At 44.1% G+C, this 15,076-nt stretch overlaps 1 protein-coding gene and 1 long non-coding RNA gene across 2 annotated transcripts in view; one reads left to right on the forward strand and one right to left on the reverse strand.

Moving 5' to 3' along the window:
* Window positions 1-525, forward strand: part of LOC119355734 (extensin-like) — a gene marked incomplete at its 5' end in the record, with an annotated part of 2,063 nt that extends 1,538 nt beyond the window's left edge. The window contains one exon of the mRNA XM_037622590.1: window positions 522-525. Within this exon, the coding sequence (XP_037478487.1) occupies window positions 522-525 (4 nt within the window). The remainder of the gene's footprint in view (window positions 1-521) is intronic.
* An 84-nt stretch (window positions 526-609) lies between these two features.
* Window positions 610-2,906, reverse strand: LOC119291574. Its single transcript, XR_005142527.1, has 4 exons — window positions 2,663-2,906; window positions 2,502-2,575; window positions 2,211-2,337; window positions 610-2,116 (listed from the first exon to the last, which is right to left on the reverse strand). It is a non-coding gene; the product is annotated as an uncharacterized LOC119291574 (long non-coding RNA).
* Window positions 2,907-15,076: the final 12,170 nt, after the last annotated feature.

Here is a 15,076-nt window from a genome sequence, read left to right on the forward strand (position 1 = left end):
ACCACCGCCATCATCTAGCCCCCCACCACTAGCTCCAGCCACCCCACAAACACCTCCATATAGTTCCCCTGTTACACCTCCAAGTTACGAACCTAACTATCAACCGCCACCGCCTCCATTGAATCCTCCATCCGTTCCAACACCACCTCCATCCAGCCTTCCTGCAACACCTCCAATGTCCCCGACTAATGAGCAACCTCCTCCACCATCGCCATCATCACCATTAAGTCCACCTGCCACACCTCCAACGTACCAAGCTAACCAACCACCGCCGCCGGCACCGACACCACCACCACCTAGTCCTTCAGCAACAACGTCACCACCTGGTCCCCCTACTGGTACTAATGGATGGGTGCAAGTTCATAACTTCCGTGACACTTTGTACTGGCAAATCGCACGCTTTGCGGTATTAATGCACAAGTTGGTATACAAGAAGGAGATGACCCTTGTCGATGTGTTGTATGTGAGCATGCAGCCTTCGGGAATTGGCAACAACTACTTTCTTGAGATAAAAGCTGCAGATGAGAATAATAAGGTCGGCAGGTATCAAGTGCTTGTATGGGGTGTGCCTGGGTCAACAGCTCAGCCATGGAAAGTACTGTCGTTTAAATTTATAGGATACTAAGCACATGGTGAAAATAAGAATCTAGCTAGTAGCCATGTTTGGTATTTCTAGGGAAAAGATATATAGAATTTTTGTGGTCAATGTGCGCCTGCATGTCTGTAGATTAGTTAATCTTTGTAGCACTTAGGGGCTTGATATACCAATATATGATTCTGATTTCAACGACAAATTTTTTCGTGTTCTTATTCAAAATTGCCTCAAATTTATATAATATGGTTGGAGATATGATCATATACCTAGAAGCGTAAGCACGCTTCGCTGCGCCATTTGTTTGATGGTTACCCTGTACCTGTTAAAGTTTTTTGCTTATTTGTAGTTCACTATTTGTTAGTTCTAATATTGCTACAAGTAGTACTAGTTGTTAACATTAATCGTGCCTGCATGCTGGCAAGAAATATCCTAGGCAGTAAAGCTGCATGGATGCAGCTATGAAGAGCAAAGAAGAAGGTGAAAAATGCATGTAGTATGACGGTATAGCGGGTCAAAAGAATTTGACTAGTAGTCTTTGCTGATAAGTAAGTGACTAGTTGCACAAAGAATGAGCTGCATGTAAGCTAGATGCCAAAGTCAATTTGGCTAGCCAATAAGTAAGAGAACATGAATTCAATATCAGAAAGAAAACACACATAATTACTGACAGGTTGACTCAAGCAGGACCAAGTATATGCACAAAATTAAGAGTGTCAAGAGGTTGCATTTCCATGACTTGTTTTAGAAATGTAAGTGCAAGTGCCTAACTCGTAGCGTTGAAACTTGTACTCGGTTACATCAGCCTAGTCATCCTAGACATAAGTTTAGAACCAAAAAGGAGAGTTGAATAAGTAATCAGCAGCAGCACATGGAAAATGATGGCTATCATGCTTCATAGTTAAGAAGCAACCGTTTTCAGTGTAAATAAAAAATATTCGGCAAGAAAATGAGACGTAAAAAGGAGTATTGAAACTTCAAAATTGAAATCATAGTGATACGCCTTCTCATCAGCCAAAAAAAAACTATGGCAAATAACTTAGTCAGGTTCAACTACAGGGGAAAACCTAACCAACAGGATAGCCAACAGAGGGCACCCCAACACCTGCCACACAATCGAAAAGAAAAGCACCCACCATATTTAGCCAAAAGAATACATACATGCTGCGCCCAAACATTTAATCTTGGAACAATAATCTTATGAAATACACATGCAAGCAGTTTTGTGTTCATAAACTTGACAGAACCTGAACAAACAAAATGATCTAGGGGGACACAACACAATATGATATCATCATTTTTGTGTTGGCGTGATCGTATTAGAAGAAAATAATTCCACTCTTCAGCCGTCTTTCAGCCTTCTAGTCAAATTATATTATATGGCAAAGATTTAAAGCGAGTCTAAGGTACTAACAGCCTTTTGGCCTGATGCTGATCTTCGGTGTAGGCACACGTATTGTATTTGCAACTGTAAGTAAACATGGGGAAGGGCAGGTGTTACCAAGAACACTTTCAGCAGCAGCTCTGAAATCACCAGAATTAAATTATGCCTCTTCCACAGGGTTAAAAATAAGAGGAAAAGCTGACCATGAGCAAGGCCTCACTACGAGGATCTTACTTTCAGATGGTAGGTAAGCAGATGCAAATGCATAATATTCCCTCCTCATGGTAAACATACAACCTTTCAGGCAGGGGAAAAAGCTTGTTCATTCACAACCTCTCAACTGGCATCACCACAGCTTACCCTGTACAGAACAAGAGTATTTTTTTAGATGATAGAATAAGAGCATTGGCAACCAGATATGTTTATACTAGCTATAACAGGGATCAGTATATATAGTTGTAGAGAACACTTTCTATTTGGCCTTGTAGCAATATCTAGGGCTAGGCACGAGTATTAAATACGTACTTCACTTGGTCACGACGACTCCAAGAAGATCAAGAGAGGTGAACAAGACGTGAGCCGACTTGTGATCAGACTATCTGACATCATATAGCAAAATCAAACACTGGATCTATTATGGTCTCAAGAAAATACATGTCTTGCTTGCAGAAGATGTAATGCACTACCAGTTTTACCACCGAAAGATGCATGGTTTCAGCCATGAAGAGTTGCCTCAGATTCTTGCTTAGTGAGATCAGATGAAGGTTTTAGCTAGTGATATTCTAGATGATCCCTTGTCAATAATAGGTGGGTGCTGCAACCACAATCAGTAAAATAGTAAGCCTTAACAACTAACAATGCTGAACAATCAACACAATCAATGGGTAACAAGCTGCAAGACTTATCAACAAAAAGCTATATCCCAAGAAAGGAAGAAAATGAATTAAATGACTGTATTGTTGCATCGTGCAGAGAACATATTTAAACAGGCATGGTAAGAATGGCTAAGTAAATATAGGAGCAACAGCGTACAATGGCTAAAACGGATGTCCAGAATAAAATGGTCTACATCTTCATACTTATTCACTTCAACCCACAAAAAGAGATACATAAAAAAAGGCCCTGCACATATAGAAGTGTATATTCGCTTAGACCTGAAATTAACTATTCGTTAAAATCCTTACTGAACAAGTATTCTGTACAAGTAAACTGAGATGTCACTTCAGCGTCTTACTCTTCCCCAACAAACAACTTAACGACCAGCAGCTTGTAACAAAACCTTAATTGTATATACAGATATGGTAGCAAGTTTTCACCATCCTGCTTGGGTACTTCCAATGGATGACCATTTCGAATGTACAATGGGACCAATTTATAAGTTGCTGAAGTTCAACTCACATTCTTCCCAACGCAAAAATGAAATACATATAACTAAAAAAGTGGCATGGTGATTGCAAAATAGTCGACAAAGAATACAATCAGGATAAAATGAGCGTACCATGTACACTATTTGTTATTATCCTAAAAAAACTACTGTGTGTTATTTGCCGGGGCCTTGACATGCCCATTTTTCACGCTAATCAAACTCAGCCGCTTGACGATTGCAAAAAGAAAAAAGAAAAGTAGCGAGTCGATGTAAAAGCATGGGCAAATTGGCGTGAAAGTAAAATTGCACATATGTGGTTTCTCTCGCTGAACCACAATACCATCAATTAGCATGACCAAGCGGATTAGAAGGTGTAGCCTGGCAGTGCATGGAGAGGACTTGCCATGGCGGTGCCAGCAGCGGCATGGCGACCTAGGCAGCCGAGAAGAGTTCCGGCAAGAAGGTGCGCCGCCAAGGAGGGGTTCTTCTTGGGATGGATTCCACCTGGGGCCCGCCGGGAGAGTGCAGGGAGAAGGTTGTTTCGGGGGGGCGCTCCTGGACCGGAGTGACATGCCGCGGCGATTCGTCGAACAGGTGGTGCGCGTCCTGCGGGGGTGAGCGTCCCGGAGCGCGCGTGAGTGCTCCGTGGCGGCGGCGGAAGTGGCGTGGCGCTTCCAGCTGCGTGAGGGCGGTGAGATGGAGGATGAGCGGGAGGAGGCGGAGGAGCGGCGAGGGCGGGGGCGGAGGCGGTGGCGGACATCGGCGTGGTGGAGGAGAGGCGAGACACTCGGCGAGTGCGAAGTCACTCCTACATTTGAGTCTGCCTCTGTCCGGTATAGTAGTCTGCCTCGTTCATTTTGTCAAACTTTGACCGTAAATTTCAAAAGTCATTTTTTAAAACTTTTATCAAATTTATTATGAGAAAATACTGACATCTGCAATATCATAAAAATATAAAAGGATATTTCATGATGAATATAATGATACTGATATTAATGTTCATATATTTCTCTATAAATTTGGTTAGTTTAAAGAAGTTTTACTTTTGAAAAAACCAATACACCTTATGCCTTATACTACTTTGGAAGGAAGGGAGTATTTAATTGTACTAGTCAAATTTATACTCAAAATTTAATCCAAAATACAAGGGGGCTTATAAACCTGGATGGAAGGAGTACTTGCATGAATGTATCGTTTCTTTCTTCCAGAGGAAGAAAGTGATCTCACCGCCGCCGCTAGAAGCGCTTTTTTCCGTTGTCGTCCTCCGGTGGTTCCTCTTCGCCGACGATCTTGGTCATCAGTGGTGAGGGGTGTGGGGGTTGCCAGATTCACTATTACTAGCTTAGGTTTTGGACTGTTCATCGTCTTGGTTTCGGCGACGGCGATGACAGCGTGGAATAAAGATTTTTCATATCCTACCCCGACAAGATGGTCGGTCCTATAGTTGGGGATGGATTTGAAATCCAATCTGTTCAAGCAAGGATGGTGCGGCAGCGGCGACATCCTTGTGGTGGACCTGTGTCCTCGGCCTCCGCCGTTGCGGCGGCGTCTGCTTCAGCATGAGCACGGAGCTTGGGAGGTAGTCCAAAAACGGATGCAGATTATGGTCTGCATCGGCGGCATCTAGAAAATGGTGGATCATGTGTTGAGTCTGTGGTGCGTGGATGGCAGGTATGTTCCTCCTCCGATATCTTAGTCATGTGAGGGGTGCCAGATCTGGAGTTCGATGGCGTATACGGGGCGTTGCCTTGGTCCGATTCATTCAACGGTAATGGTTTCGTCTTTGGCGAGCCCCAGCAAAGTTGCATATCAGCGATAGAGCCACGTCGAGCTCGGGTGTGGAGGTGATCTGTCATGTTTTCCTTTGGTGGCTATGTGCTGTGGTAGTTTCAGAGGTGATGATGGGTGTTGGTATCAAGCTCAGAGGATTCTTATAATTTTACTTCTTAGCTGATATTCCTTTGTGTAAAGGCTAGTGTTTTATTGTCTTTTCAGATTTATCAGGTCGCTATGTACATGGCTTGTACTATGATGTTTATAATATAAATGAGACACATATTACCATGAAAAAAAGAGTACTTGTATGTCTGACTTGTGTCGATTATATCCCCTCTAATGAAAAATAAATAAACTACTCCAACTAGTGGTAACTGCTAGAGTCTTCGTGTATCTACATTTATTTAAAGTGAATTTTATGTTCAAGTATATATTTCAAAATTACATGATTTGTGGTACTTTTGTTGAAAGGCACTAAAACAGATTGGTGTTCCCTATTCTCAATTAGTTGAAGTTCTGAAAAGAAGCTAGAATTTCTTTGACAAACTTTTGAAGTGTTTCTTGGCCTATCGCATTTTGGGCATGCCTTTCGCGTTCGGTGGCTATGGCTTTACCGTACCGACAATTTGTGACCATGGCATAGTCTGCAACTCCAGCATAATATCAAGGTCCGAGAGCTCTTCTATTCGGCGACTATCAGCTCTGTGGGTGTCGGTGCATCGACATTATTCTGGGAGGATGCTTGGATCGATGGCAAAGGCATTCGTGAGTTTGTGCCGATGACCTTATTCCTCAACCTCCTCGAACCACACAGTCTCGCACTATGCGCGAAGGCATGTCCAATCATGCTTGGGTCCGAGACATTCAAGGTGCCATCAGTGCTCTCTGAGCATTCATGGTGCAATATATTGGACTGTGTTTGGTCTGTATTATTCCTCGCATTTGTGGCCTGATTCAACCTCGCTGAGCTACTACATGCTCAGTGTCATGTTTTGCACTTAGCTTGGTTTCTCGTAAAACCCGAACCTGCATTAGAGGCAAACCACTAGCACCGTGTTTAGTTGCAAGCATCTAATACCAGATGCAACATGATGGTGGTCGGCTATGTTAAGACATGCGGTATGGTAACCTCTTGTTCGATTGGTGAGGCTATTGATTTCTACTACACAATCTTCTTCTTGTAGACGTTGTTGGGTCTCCAAATGCAGAGGTTTGTAGGACAGTAGCAAATTTCCCTCAAGTGGATGACCTAAGGTTTATCAATCCGTAGGAGGCGTAGGATGAAGATGGTCTCTCTCGAGCAACCCTGCAACCAAACAACAAAGAGTCTCTTGTGTCCCCAACACACCCAATATAATGGTAAATTGTATAGGTGCACTAGTTCGGCGAAGAGATGGTGATACAAGTGGTATATGGATGGTAGATAATAGTTTTTGTAATCTAAAAATATAAAAACAGCAAGGTAACTAATGATAAAAGTGAGCGTAAATGGTATTGCAATGTGTGGAAACAAGGCCTAGGGTTCATATTTTCACTAGTGTAAGTCCCCTCAACAATACTAACATAATTGGATCACATAACTATCCCTCAACATGCAACAAAGAGTCACTCCAAAGTCACTAATAGCGGAGAACGAACGAAGAGATTATGGTAGGGTACGAAACCACCTCAAAGTTATTCTTTCCAATCAATCCATTGGGCTATTCCTATAAGTGTCACAAATAGCCCTAGAGTTCGTACTAGAATAACACCTTAAGATACAAATCAACCAAAGCCCTAATGTCACCTAGATACTCCAATGTCACCTCAAGTATCCGTGGGCATGATTATACGATATGCATCACATAATCTCAGATTCATCTATTCAACCAACACAAAGGACCTCAAAGAGTGCCTCAAAGTTCTACCGGAGAATCACGACGAAAACGTGTGCCAACCCCTATGCATAGGTTCCCATTGTCACGAAACCCGCAAGTTGGTCACCAAAACATACATCAAGTGGCACGTGATATCCCAATGTCACCACAGATATTCACGGCAAGACATATATCAAGTGTTCTCAAGTCTTTAAAGACTCAATCCGATAAGATTACTTCAAAGGGGAAACTCAATTCATTACAAGAGATAAGAGGGGGGGGGGAGAAACATAAGATCCAACTATAATAGCCAAGCTCGCGATACATCAAGATCGTATCATCTCAAGAACACGAGAGAGAGAGAGATCAAACACATAGCTACAGGTACATACCCCCAGCCCCGAGGGAGAACTACTCCCTCCTCGTCATGGAGAGCGCCGGGATGATGAAGATGGCCACCGGTGAGGGTTCCCCCCTCCGGCAGGGTGCCGGAACAGGGTCCCGATTGACTTTTGGTGGCTACGGAGGCTTCTGGCGGCGGAACTCCCGATCTATTGTCCGTTCTGGAAGTTTTAGGTCATGTAGGTATATATGGGTGCAGGAGGTACGTCAGGGGAGCCACGAGGGCCCCACGAGACAGGGGGCGCGCCCTAGGAGGGGCGCCCCCACCCTCGTGAGCACCTCATTTCTTCCTTGACGTGGGGTCCAAGTCCATCAGGTGTGTTTCCTTCCAAAAATAACTTCTCTAGTTGATTTCGTTCCGTTTCGACTCCGTCTGATATTCCTTTTCTTCAAAACACTGGAATAGGCATAAAACAACAAATCTGGGCTGGGCCTCCGGTTAATAGGTTAGTCCCAAAAATAATATAAAAGTGGATAATAAAGCCCAATATTGCCTAAAACAGTAGATAATATAGCATGGAGCAATCAAAAATTATAGATACGTTGGAGACGTATCAAGCATCCCCAAGCTTAATTCCTGCCCGTCCTCGAGTAGGTAAATGATAAAAAGATAATTTTTGATGTGGAATGCTAGTTGGCATAATTTCAATGTAATTCTTCTTACTTGTGATATGAATATTCAGATCCGAGAGATTCAAGACAAAAGTTCACATTGACATAAAAATAATAATACTTCAAGCATACTAACTAAGCAATTATGTCTTCTCAAAATAACATGGCCAAAGAAAGTTATCCCTACAAAATCATATAGTCTGGCTATGCTCCATCTTCACCACACAACATATTTAAATCATGCACAACCCCGATGACAAGCCAAGCAATTGTTTCATACTTTTGATGTTCTCAAACTTTTTCAATCTTCACGCAATATATGAGCGTGAGCCATGGACATAGCACTATAGGTGGAATAGAATGGTGGTTGTGGAGAAGACAAAAAGGGAGAAGATAGTCTCACATCAACTAGGCGTATCAATGGGCTATGGAGATGCCCATCAATAGATATCAATGTGAGTGAGTAGGGATTGCCATGCAACGGATGCACTTAGAGCTATAAATGTATGAAAGCTCAACAAAAGAAACTAGTGGTGTGCATCCAACTTGCTTGCTCACGAAGACCTAGGGCATTTGAGGAGGCCCATCATTGGAATATACAAGCCAAGTTCTATAATGTAAAATTCCCACCAGTATATGAAAGTGATAACATGAGAGACTCTCTACTATGAAGATCATGGTGCTACTTTGAAGCACAAGTGTGGTAAAAGGATAGTAGCATTGCCCCTTTTATTTATGTTCTTTTTTTATTTGGCCTTTCCCTTTTTTTGGCCTTTCTTTTTTTATTTGGCCTTTCTTTTTTTGGCCTTTCTCTTTTTTTATTGGGACAATGCTCTATTGAATGATGGTCATCACACTTCTATTTATTTACAACTCGATGATACAACTCGATACTAGAACAAAGATGACTCTATATGAATGCCTCCGGCAATGTACCTGTTGGGGAACGTAGCAAAATTTTAAAATTTTCTACGCATCACCAAGATCAATCTATGAAGTCATCTAGCAACGAGGGAGAGAGGAGTTCATCTACATACCCTTGTAGATCGCGCGCGGAAGCGTTCAAGAGAACGGGGTTGATGGAGTCGTACTCGTCGTGATCCAAATCACCGATGACCTAGCGCCGAACGGACGGCACCTCCGCGTTCAACACACGTACGGTTGGGAAGACGTCTCCTCCAAATTGATCCAGCAAGGGGGAAGGAGAGGTTGATGAAGATCCAGCAGCACGACGGCGTGGGGGTGGAAGCAACGGTGATCTCGGCAGGGCTTCGCCAAGCTCAGGGAGAGGGAGGAGTGTCACGGGAGGGAGGGGAAGGCACCAGGGGCTAGGGTGCGGCTGCCCTCCCTCCCCCCACTATATATAGGACCCCTAGGGGGGCGCCGGTCCTAGGAGATTGAATCTCCAAGGGGGGCGGCGGCCAAGGGGGGTGGAGTGCCCCCCAAGCCAAGTGGGGCGCCCCCACCCCTAGGGTTTCCAACCCTAGGCGCAGGGGGAGGCCCATGGGGGGCGCAACAGCCCACTAGGGGCTGGTTCCCCTCCCACTTTAGACCATGGGGACCTCTGTGATAGGTGGCCCCACCCGGTGGACCCCCGGGACCCTTCCGGTGGTCCCGGTACAATACCGATTACCCCTGAAACCTTCCCGATGGCCGAACCTTGACTTCCTATATATAAATCTTCACCTCCGGACCATTCCGGAAATCCTCGTGACGTCCGGGATCTCATCCGGGACTCCGAACAACTTTCGGGTTACCATATACTAATATCTCAACAACCCTAGCGTCACCAAACCTTAAGTGTGTAGACCCTACGGGTTCGGGAGACACGCAGACATGACCGAGACGACTCTCCGGTCAATAACCAACAGCGGGATCTGGATACCCATGTTGGCTCCCACATGCTCCTCGATGATCTCATCGGATGAACCACGATGTCGAGGATTCAATCAATCCCGTATACAATTCCCTTTGTCAATCGGTACGTTACTTGCCCGAGACTCGATCGTCGGTATCCCAATACCTCGTTCAATCTCATTACCGGCAAGTCACTTTACTCATACCGTAATGCATGATCCCGTGATCAACCACTTGGTCACATTGAGCTCATTATGATGATGCATTACCGAGTGGGCCCAGAGATACCTCTCCGTCATACGAAGTGACAAATCCCAGTCTCGATTCGTGCCAACCCAACAGACACTTTCGGAGATACATGTAGTGTACCTTTATAGTCACCCAGTTACGTTGTGACGTTTGGCACACCCAAAGCACTCCTACGGTATCGGGGAGTTGCACAATCTCATGGTCTAAGGAAATGATACTTGACATTCGGAAAAGCTATAGAAAACGAACTACACGATCTTTGAGCTATGCTTAGGATTGGGTCTTGTCCATCACATCATTATCCTAATGATGTGATCCCGTTATCAATGACATCCAATGTCCATAGTCAGGAAACCATGACTATCTTTTGATCAACGAGCTAGTCAACTAGAGGGTCACTAGGGACGTGTTGTGGTCTATGTATTCACACATGTATTACGATTTCCGGATAACACAATTATATCATGAACAATATACAATTATCATGAACAAAGAAATATAATAATAACCATTTTATTATTGCCTCTAGGGCATATTTCCAACAGTCTCCCACTTGCACTAGAGTCAATAGTCTAGTTACATTGTGATGAATCGAACACCCATGCAGTTCTGGTGTTGATCATGTTTTGCTCTAGGGAGAGGTTTAGTCAACGGATCTGCCACATTCAGGTCCGTATGTACTTTACAAATATCCATGTCTCCATTTTGAACACTTTCACGAATGGATTTGAAGCGACACTTGATATGCCTGGTCTTCCTGTGAAACCTGGGCTCCTTGGGAAGGGCAATAGCTCTAGTGTTGTCACAGAAGAGAGTCATCGGGCCCGACGCATTGGGTATGACTCCTAGGTCGGTAATGAACTCCTTCACCCAGATTGCCTCTTGTGCTGCCTCCGAGGCTGCCATGTACTCCGCTTCACATGTAGATCCCGCCACAACGCTTTGCTTGCAACTGCACCAGCTTACTGCCCACCATTCAAAATATACACGTATCCGGTTTGTGACTTAGAGTCATCCAGATCTGTGTCGAAGCTAGCATCGACGTAACCCTTTACGACGAGCTCTTCGTCACCTCCATAAACGAGAAACATGTCGTTATTCCTCTTCAGGTACTTCAGGATATTCTTGACCGCTGTCCAGTGTTCCATGCCGGGATTACTTTGGTACCTTCCTACCAAACTTACGGCAAGGTTTACATCAGGTCTGGTACACAACATAGCATACATGATAGACCCTATGGCCGAGGCATAGGGGACGACACTCATCTTTTCTCTATCTTCTGCCGTGGTCGGGCATTGAGCCGTGCTCAATCTCGTACCTTGCAATACAGGCAAGAACCCCTTCTTTGACTGATCCATTTTGAACTTCTTCAATATCTTGTCAAGGTACGTACTCTATGAAAGACCAATGAGGCGTCTCGATCTATCTCTATAGATCTTGATGCCTAATATATAAGTAGCTTCTCCAAGATCCTTCATTGAAAAAAACTTGTTCAAGTAGGCCTTTATGCTTTCCAAGAATTCTATATCATTTCCCATCAACAGTATGTCATCCACATACAATATGAGAAATGCTACAGAGCTCCCACTCACTTTCTTGTAAATGCAGGCTTCTCCATAAGTCTGCGTAAACCCAAACGCTTTGATCATCTCATCAAAATGAATGTTCCAACTCCGAGATGCTTGCACCAGCCCATAAATCGAGCGTTGGAGCTTGCACACCTTGTCAGCATTAGGATCGACAAAATCTTCCGGCTGCATCATATACAATTCTTCCTTAAGGAAACCATTAAGGAATGCCGTTTTGACGTCCATTTGCCATATCTCATAATCATAGAATGCGGCAATTGCTAACATGATTCGGACGGACTTCAGCTTCACTACGGGTGAGAAAGTCTCATCGTAGTCAACCCCTTGAACTTGTCGATAACCCTTAGCGACAAGCCGAGCTTTATAGATGGTTACATTACCATCCGCGTCTGTCTTCTTCTTAAAGATCCATTTATTTTCTATGGCTCGCCGATCATCGGGCAAGTCAGTCAAAGTCCATACTTCGTTTTCATACATGGATCCTATCTCGGATTTCATGGCTTCCAGCCATTTGTCGGAATCTGGGCCCGCCATCGCTTCTTCATAGTTTGAAGGTTCACTGTTGTCTAACAACATGATTTCCAGGACAGGGTTGCCGTACCACTCTGGTGCGGAACGTGTCCTTGTGGACCTACGAAGTTCAGTAGCAACTTGATTTGAAGTTTCATGATCATCATCATTAACTTCCTCTCTAGTCGGTGCAGGCACCTCAGGAACAATTTCTTGAGCTGCGCCACTTACCGGTTCAAGAGGTAATACTTCATCGAGTTCTACTTTCCTCCCACTTATTTATTTCGAGAGAAACTCTTTCTCTAGAAAGGATACATTCTTGGCAATAAAGATCTTGCCTTCGGATCTGAGGTAGAAGGTATACCCAATAGTTTCTTTAGGGTATCCTATGAAGACGCATTTTTCCGACTTGGATTCGAGCTTTTCAGGTTGAAGTTTCTTGACATAAGCATCGCATCCCCAAACTTTTAGAAATGACAGCTTAGGTTTCTTCCCAAACCATAATTCATACGGTGTCGTCTCAACGGATTTCGACGGAGCCCTATTTAAAGTGAATGCGGCAGTCTCTAAAGCAAAGCCCCAAAATGACAGTGGTAAATCGGTAAGAGACATCATAGATCGCACCATATCCAATAGAGTGCAATTACGACGTTCGGACACACCATTACGCTGAGGTGTTCCAGGCGGCGTGAGTTGTGAAACTATTCCACATTTCCTTAAGTGTGTGCCAATTTCATGACTCAAGTATTCTCCCCCACGATCTGATCGCAAGAACTTGATTTTTCTGTCACGTTGATTCTCAACCTCACTCTGAAATTCCTTGAACTTTTCAAAGGTCTAAGACTTGTGTTTCATTAAGTAGACATACCCATATCTACTCAAGTCATCAGTGAGGGTGAGAACATAACGATAGCCACCGCGAGCCTCAACACTCATTGGACCGCACACATCAGTATGTATGATTTCCAATAAATTGGTTGCTCGCTCCATTGTTCCTGAGAACGGAGTCTTGGTCATTTTACCCATGAGGCATGGTTCACACGTGTCAAATGATTCATAATCAAGAGACTCCAAAAGTCCATCTGCATGGAGCTTCTTCATGCGTTTGACACCTATGTAACCAAGGCGGCAGTGCCACAAGTATGTGGGACTATCATTATCAACCTTACATCTTTTGGTATTCACACTATGAATATGTGTAACATTACACTTGAGATTCATTAAGAATAAACCATTCACCAGCGGAGCATGACCATAAAACATATCTCTCATATAAATAGAACAACCATTATTCTCGAATTTAAATGAGTAGCCATCTCGAATTAAACGAGATCCTGATACAATGTTCATGCTCAAAGCTGGCACTAAATAACAATTATTGAGGTTTAAAACTAATCCCGTAGGTAAATGTAGAGGCAGCGTGCCGACGGCGATCACATCGACCTTGGAACCATTCCCGACGCGCATCGTCACCTCGTCCTTCGCCAGTCTCCGTTTATTCCGCAGCTCCTGCTTTGAGTTACAAATGTGAGCAACCGCACCGGTATCAAATACCCAGGAGCTACTACGAGTACTGGTAAGGTACACATCAATTACATGTATATCACATATACCTTTAGTGTTGCCGGCCTTCTTGTCCGCTAAGTATTTGGAGCAGTTCCGCTTCCAGTGACCACTTCCCTTGCAATAAAAACACTCAGTCTCAGGCTTGGGTCCATTCTTTGACTTCTTCCCGGCAGCTTGCATACCGGGCGCGGCAACTCCCTTGCCGTCCTTCTTGAAGTTCTTCTTACCCTTGCCTTTCTTGAACTTAGTGGTTTTATTCACCATCAACACTTGATGTTTCTTTTTGATTTCCACCTCTGCTGATTTCAGCATTGAATATACCTCAGGAATGGTCTTTTCCATCCCTTGCATATTGAAGTTCATCACAAAGCTCTTGTAGCTTGGTGGAAGCGACTGAAGGATTCTGTCAATGACCGCATCATCTGGGAGATTAACTCCCAGCTGAGTCAAGCGGTTATGCAACCCAGACATTTTGAGTATGTGCTCACTGACAGAACTATTTTCCTCCATCTTACAACTGAAGAACTTGTCGGAGACTTCATATCTCTCGACCCAGGCATGAGCTTGGAAAACCATTTTCAGCTCTTCGAACATCTCATATGCTCCGTGTCGCTCAAAACGCTTTTGGAGCCCCGGTTCTAAGCTGTAAAGCATGCCGCACTAAACGAGGGAGTAATCATCAGCACGTGACTGCCAAGCGTTCATAACGTCTTGGTTCTCTGGGATGGGTGCGTCACCTAGCGGTGCTTCTAGGACGTAATCTTTCTTGGCAGCTATGAGGATGATCCTCAGGTTCCGGACCCAGTCCGTATAGTTGCTGCCATCATCTTTCAGCTTGGTTTTCTCTAGGAACGCGTTGAAGTTGAGGGCAACATTAGCGTGGGCCATTTGATCTACAAGACATAGTGTAAAGATTTTAGACTAAGTTCATGATAATTAAGTTCATCTAATCAAATTATTCAATCAACTCCCACTCAGATAGACATCCCTCTAGTCATCTAAGTGAAACATGATCCGAGTTAACTAGGCCGTGTCCAATCATCACGTGAGACGGACTAGTCAACATCGGTGAACATCTTCATGTTGATCGTATCTTCTATACGACTCATGCTCGACCTTTCGGTCTTCCGTGTTCCGAGGCCATGTCTATACATGCTAGGCTCGTCAAGTCAACCTAAGTGTATTGCGTGTGTAAATTTGGCTTACACCCGTTGTATTCGAACGTTAGAATCTATCACACCCAATCATCACGTGGTGCTTCGAAACAACGAACCTTCGCAACGGTGCACAGTTAGGGGGAACACTTTCTTGAAATTA

This window comes from Triticum dicoccoides, chromosome 1A, assembly GCF_002162155.2.
Source record: "Triticum dicoccoides isolate Atlit2015 ecotype Zavitan chromosome 1A, WEW_v2.0, whole genome shotgun sequence".
Classification (NCBI taxonomy): Eukaryota; Viridiplantae; Streptophyta; class Magnoliopsida; order Poales; family Poaceae; genus Triticum; species Triticum dicoccoides.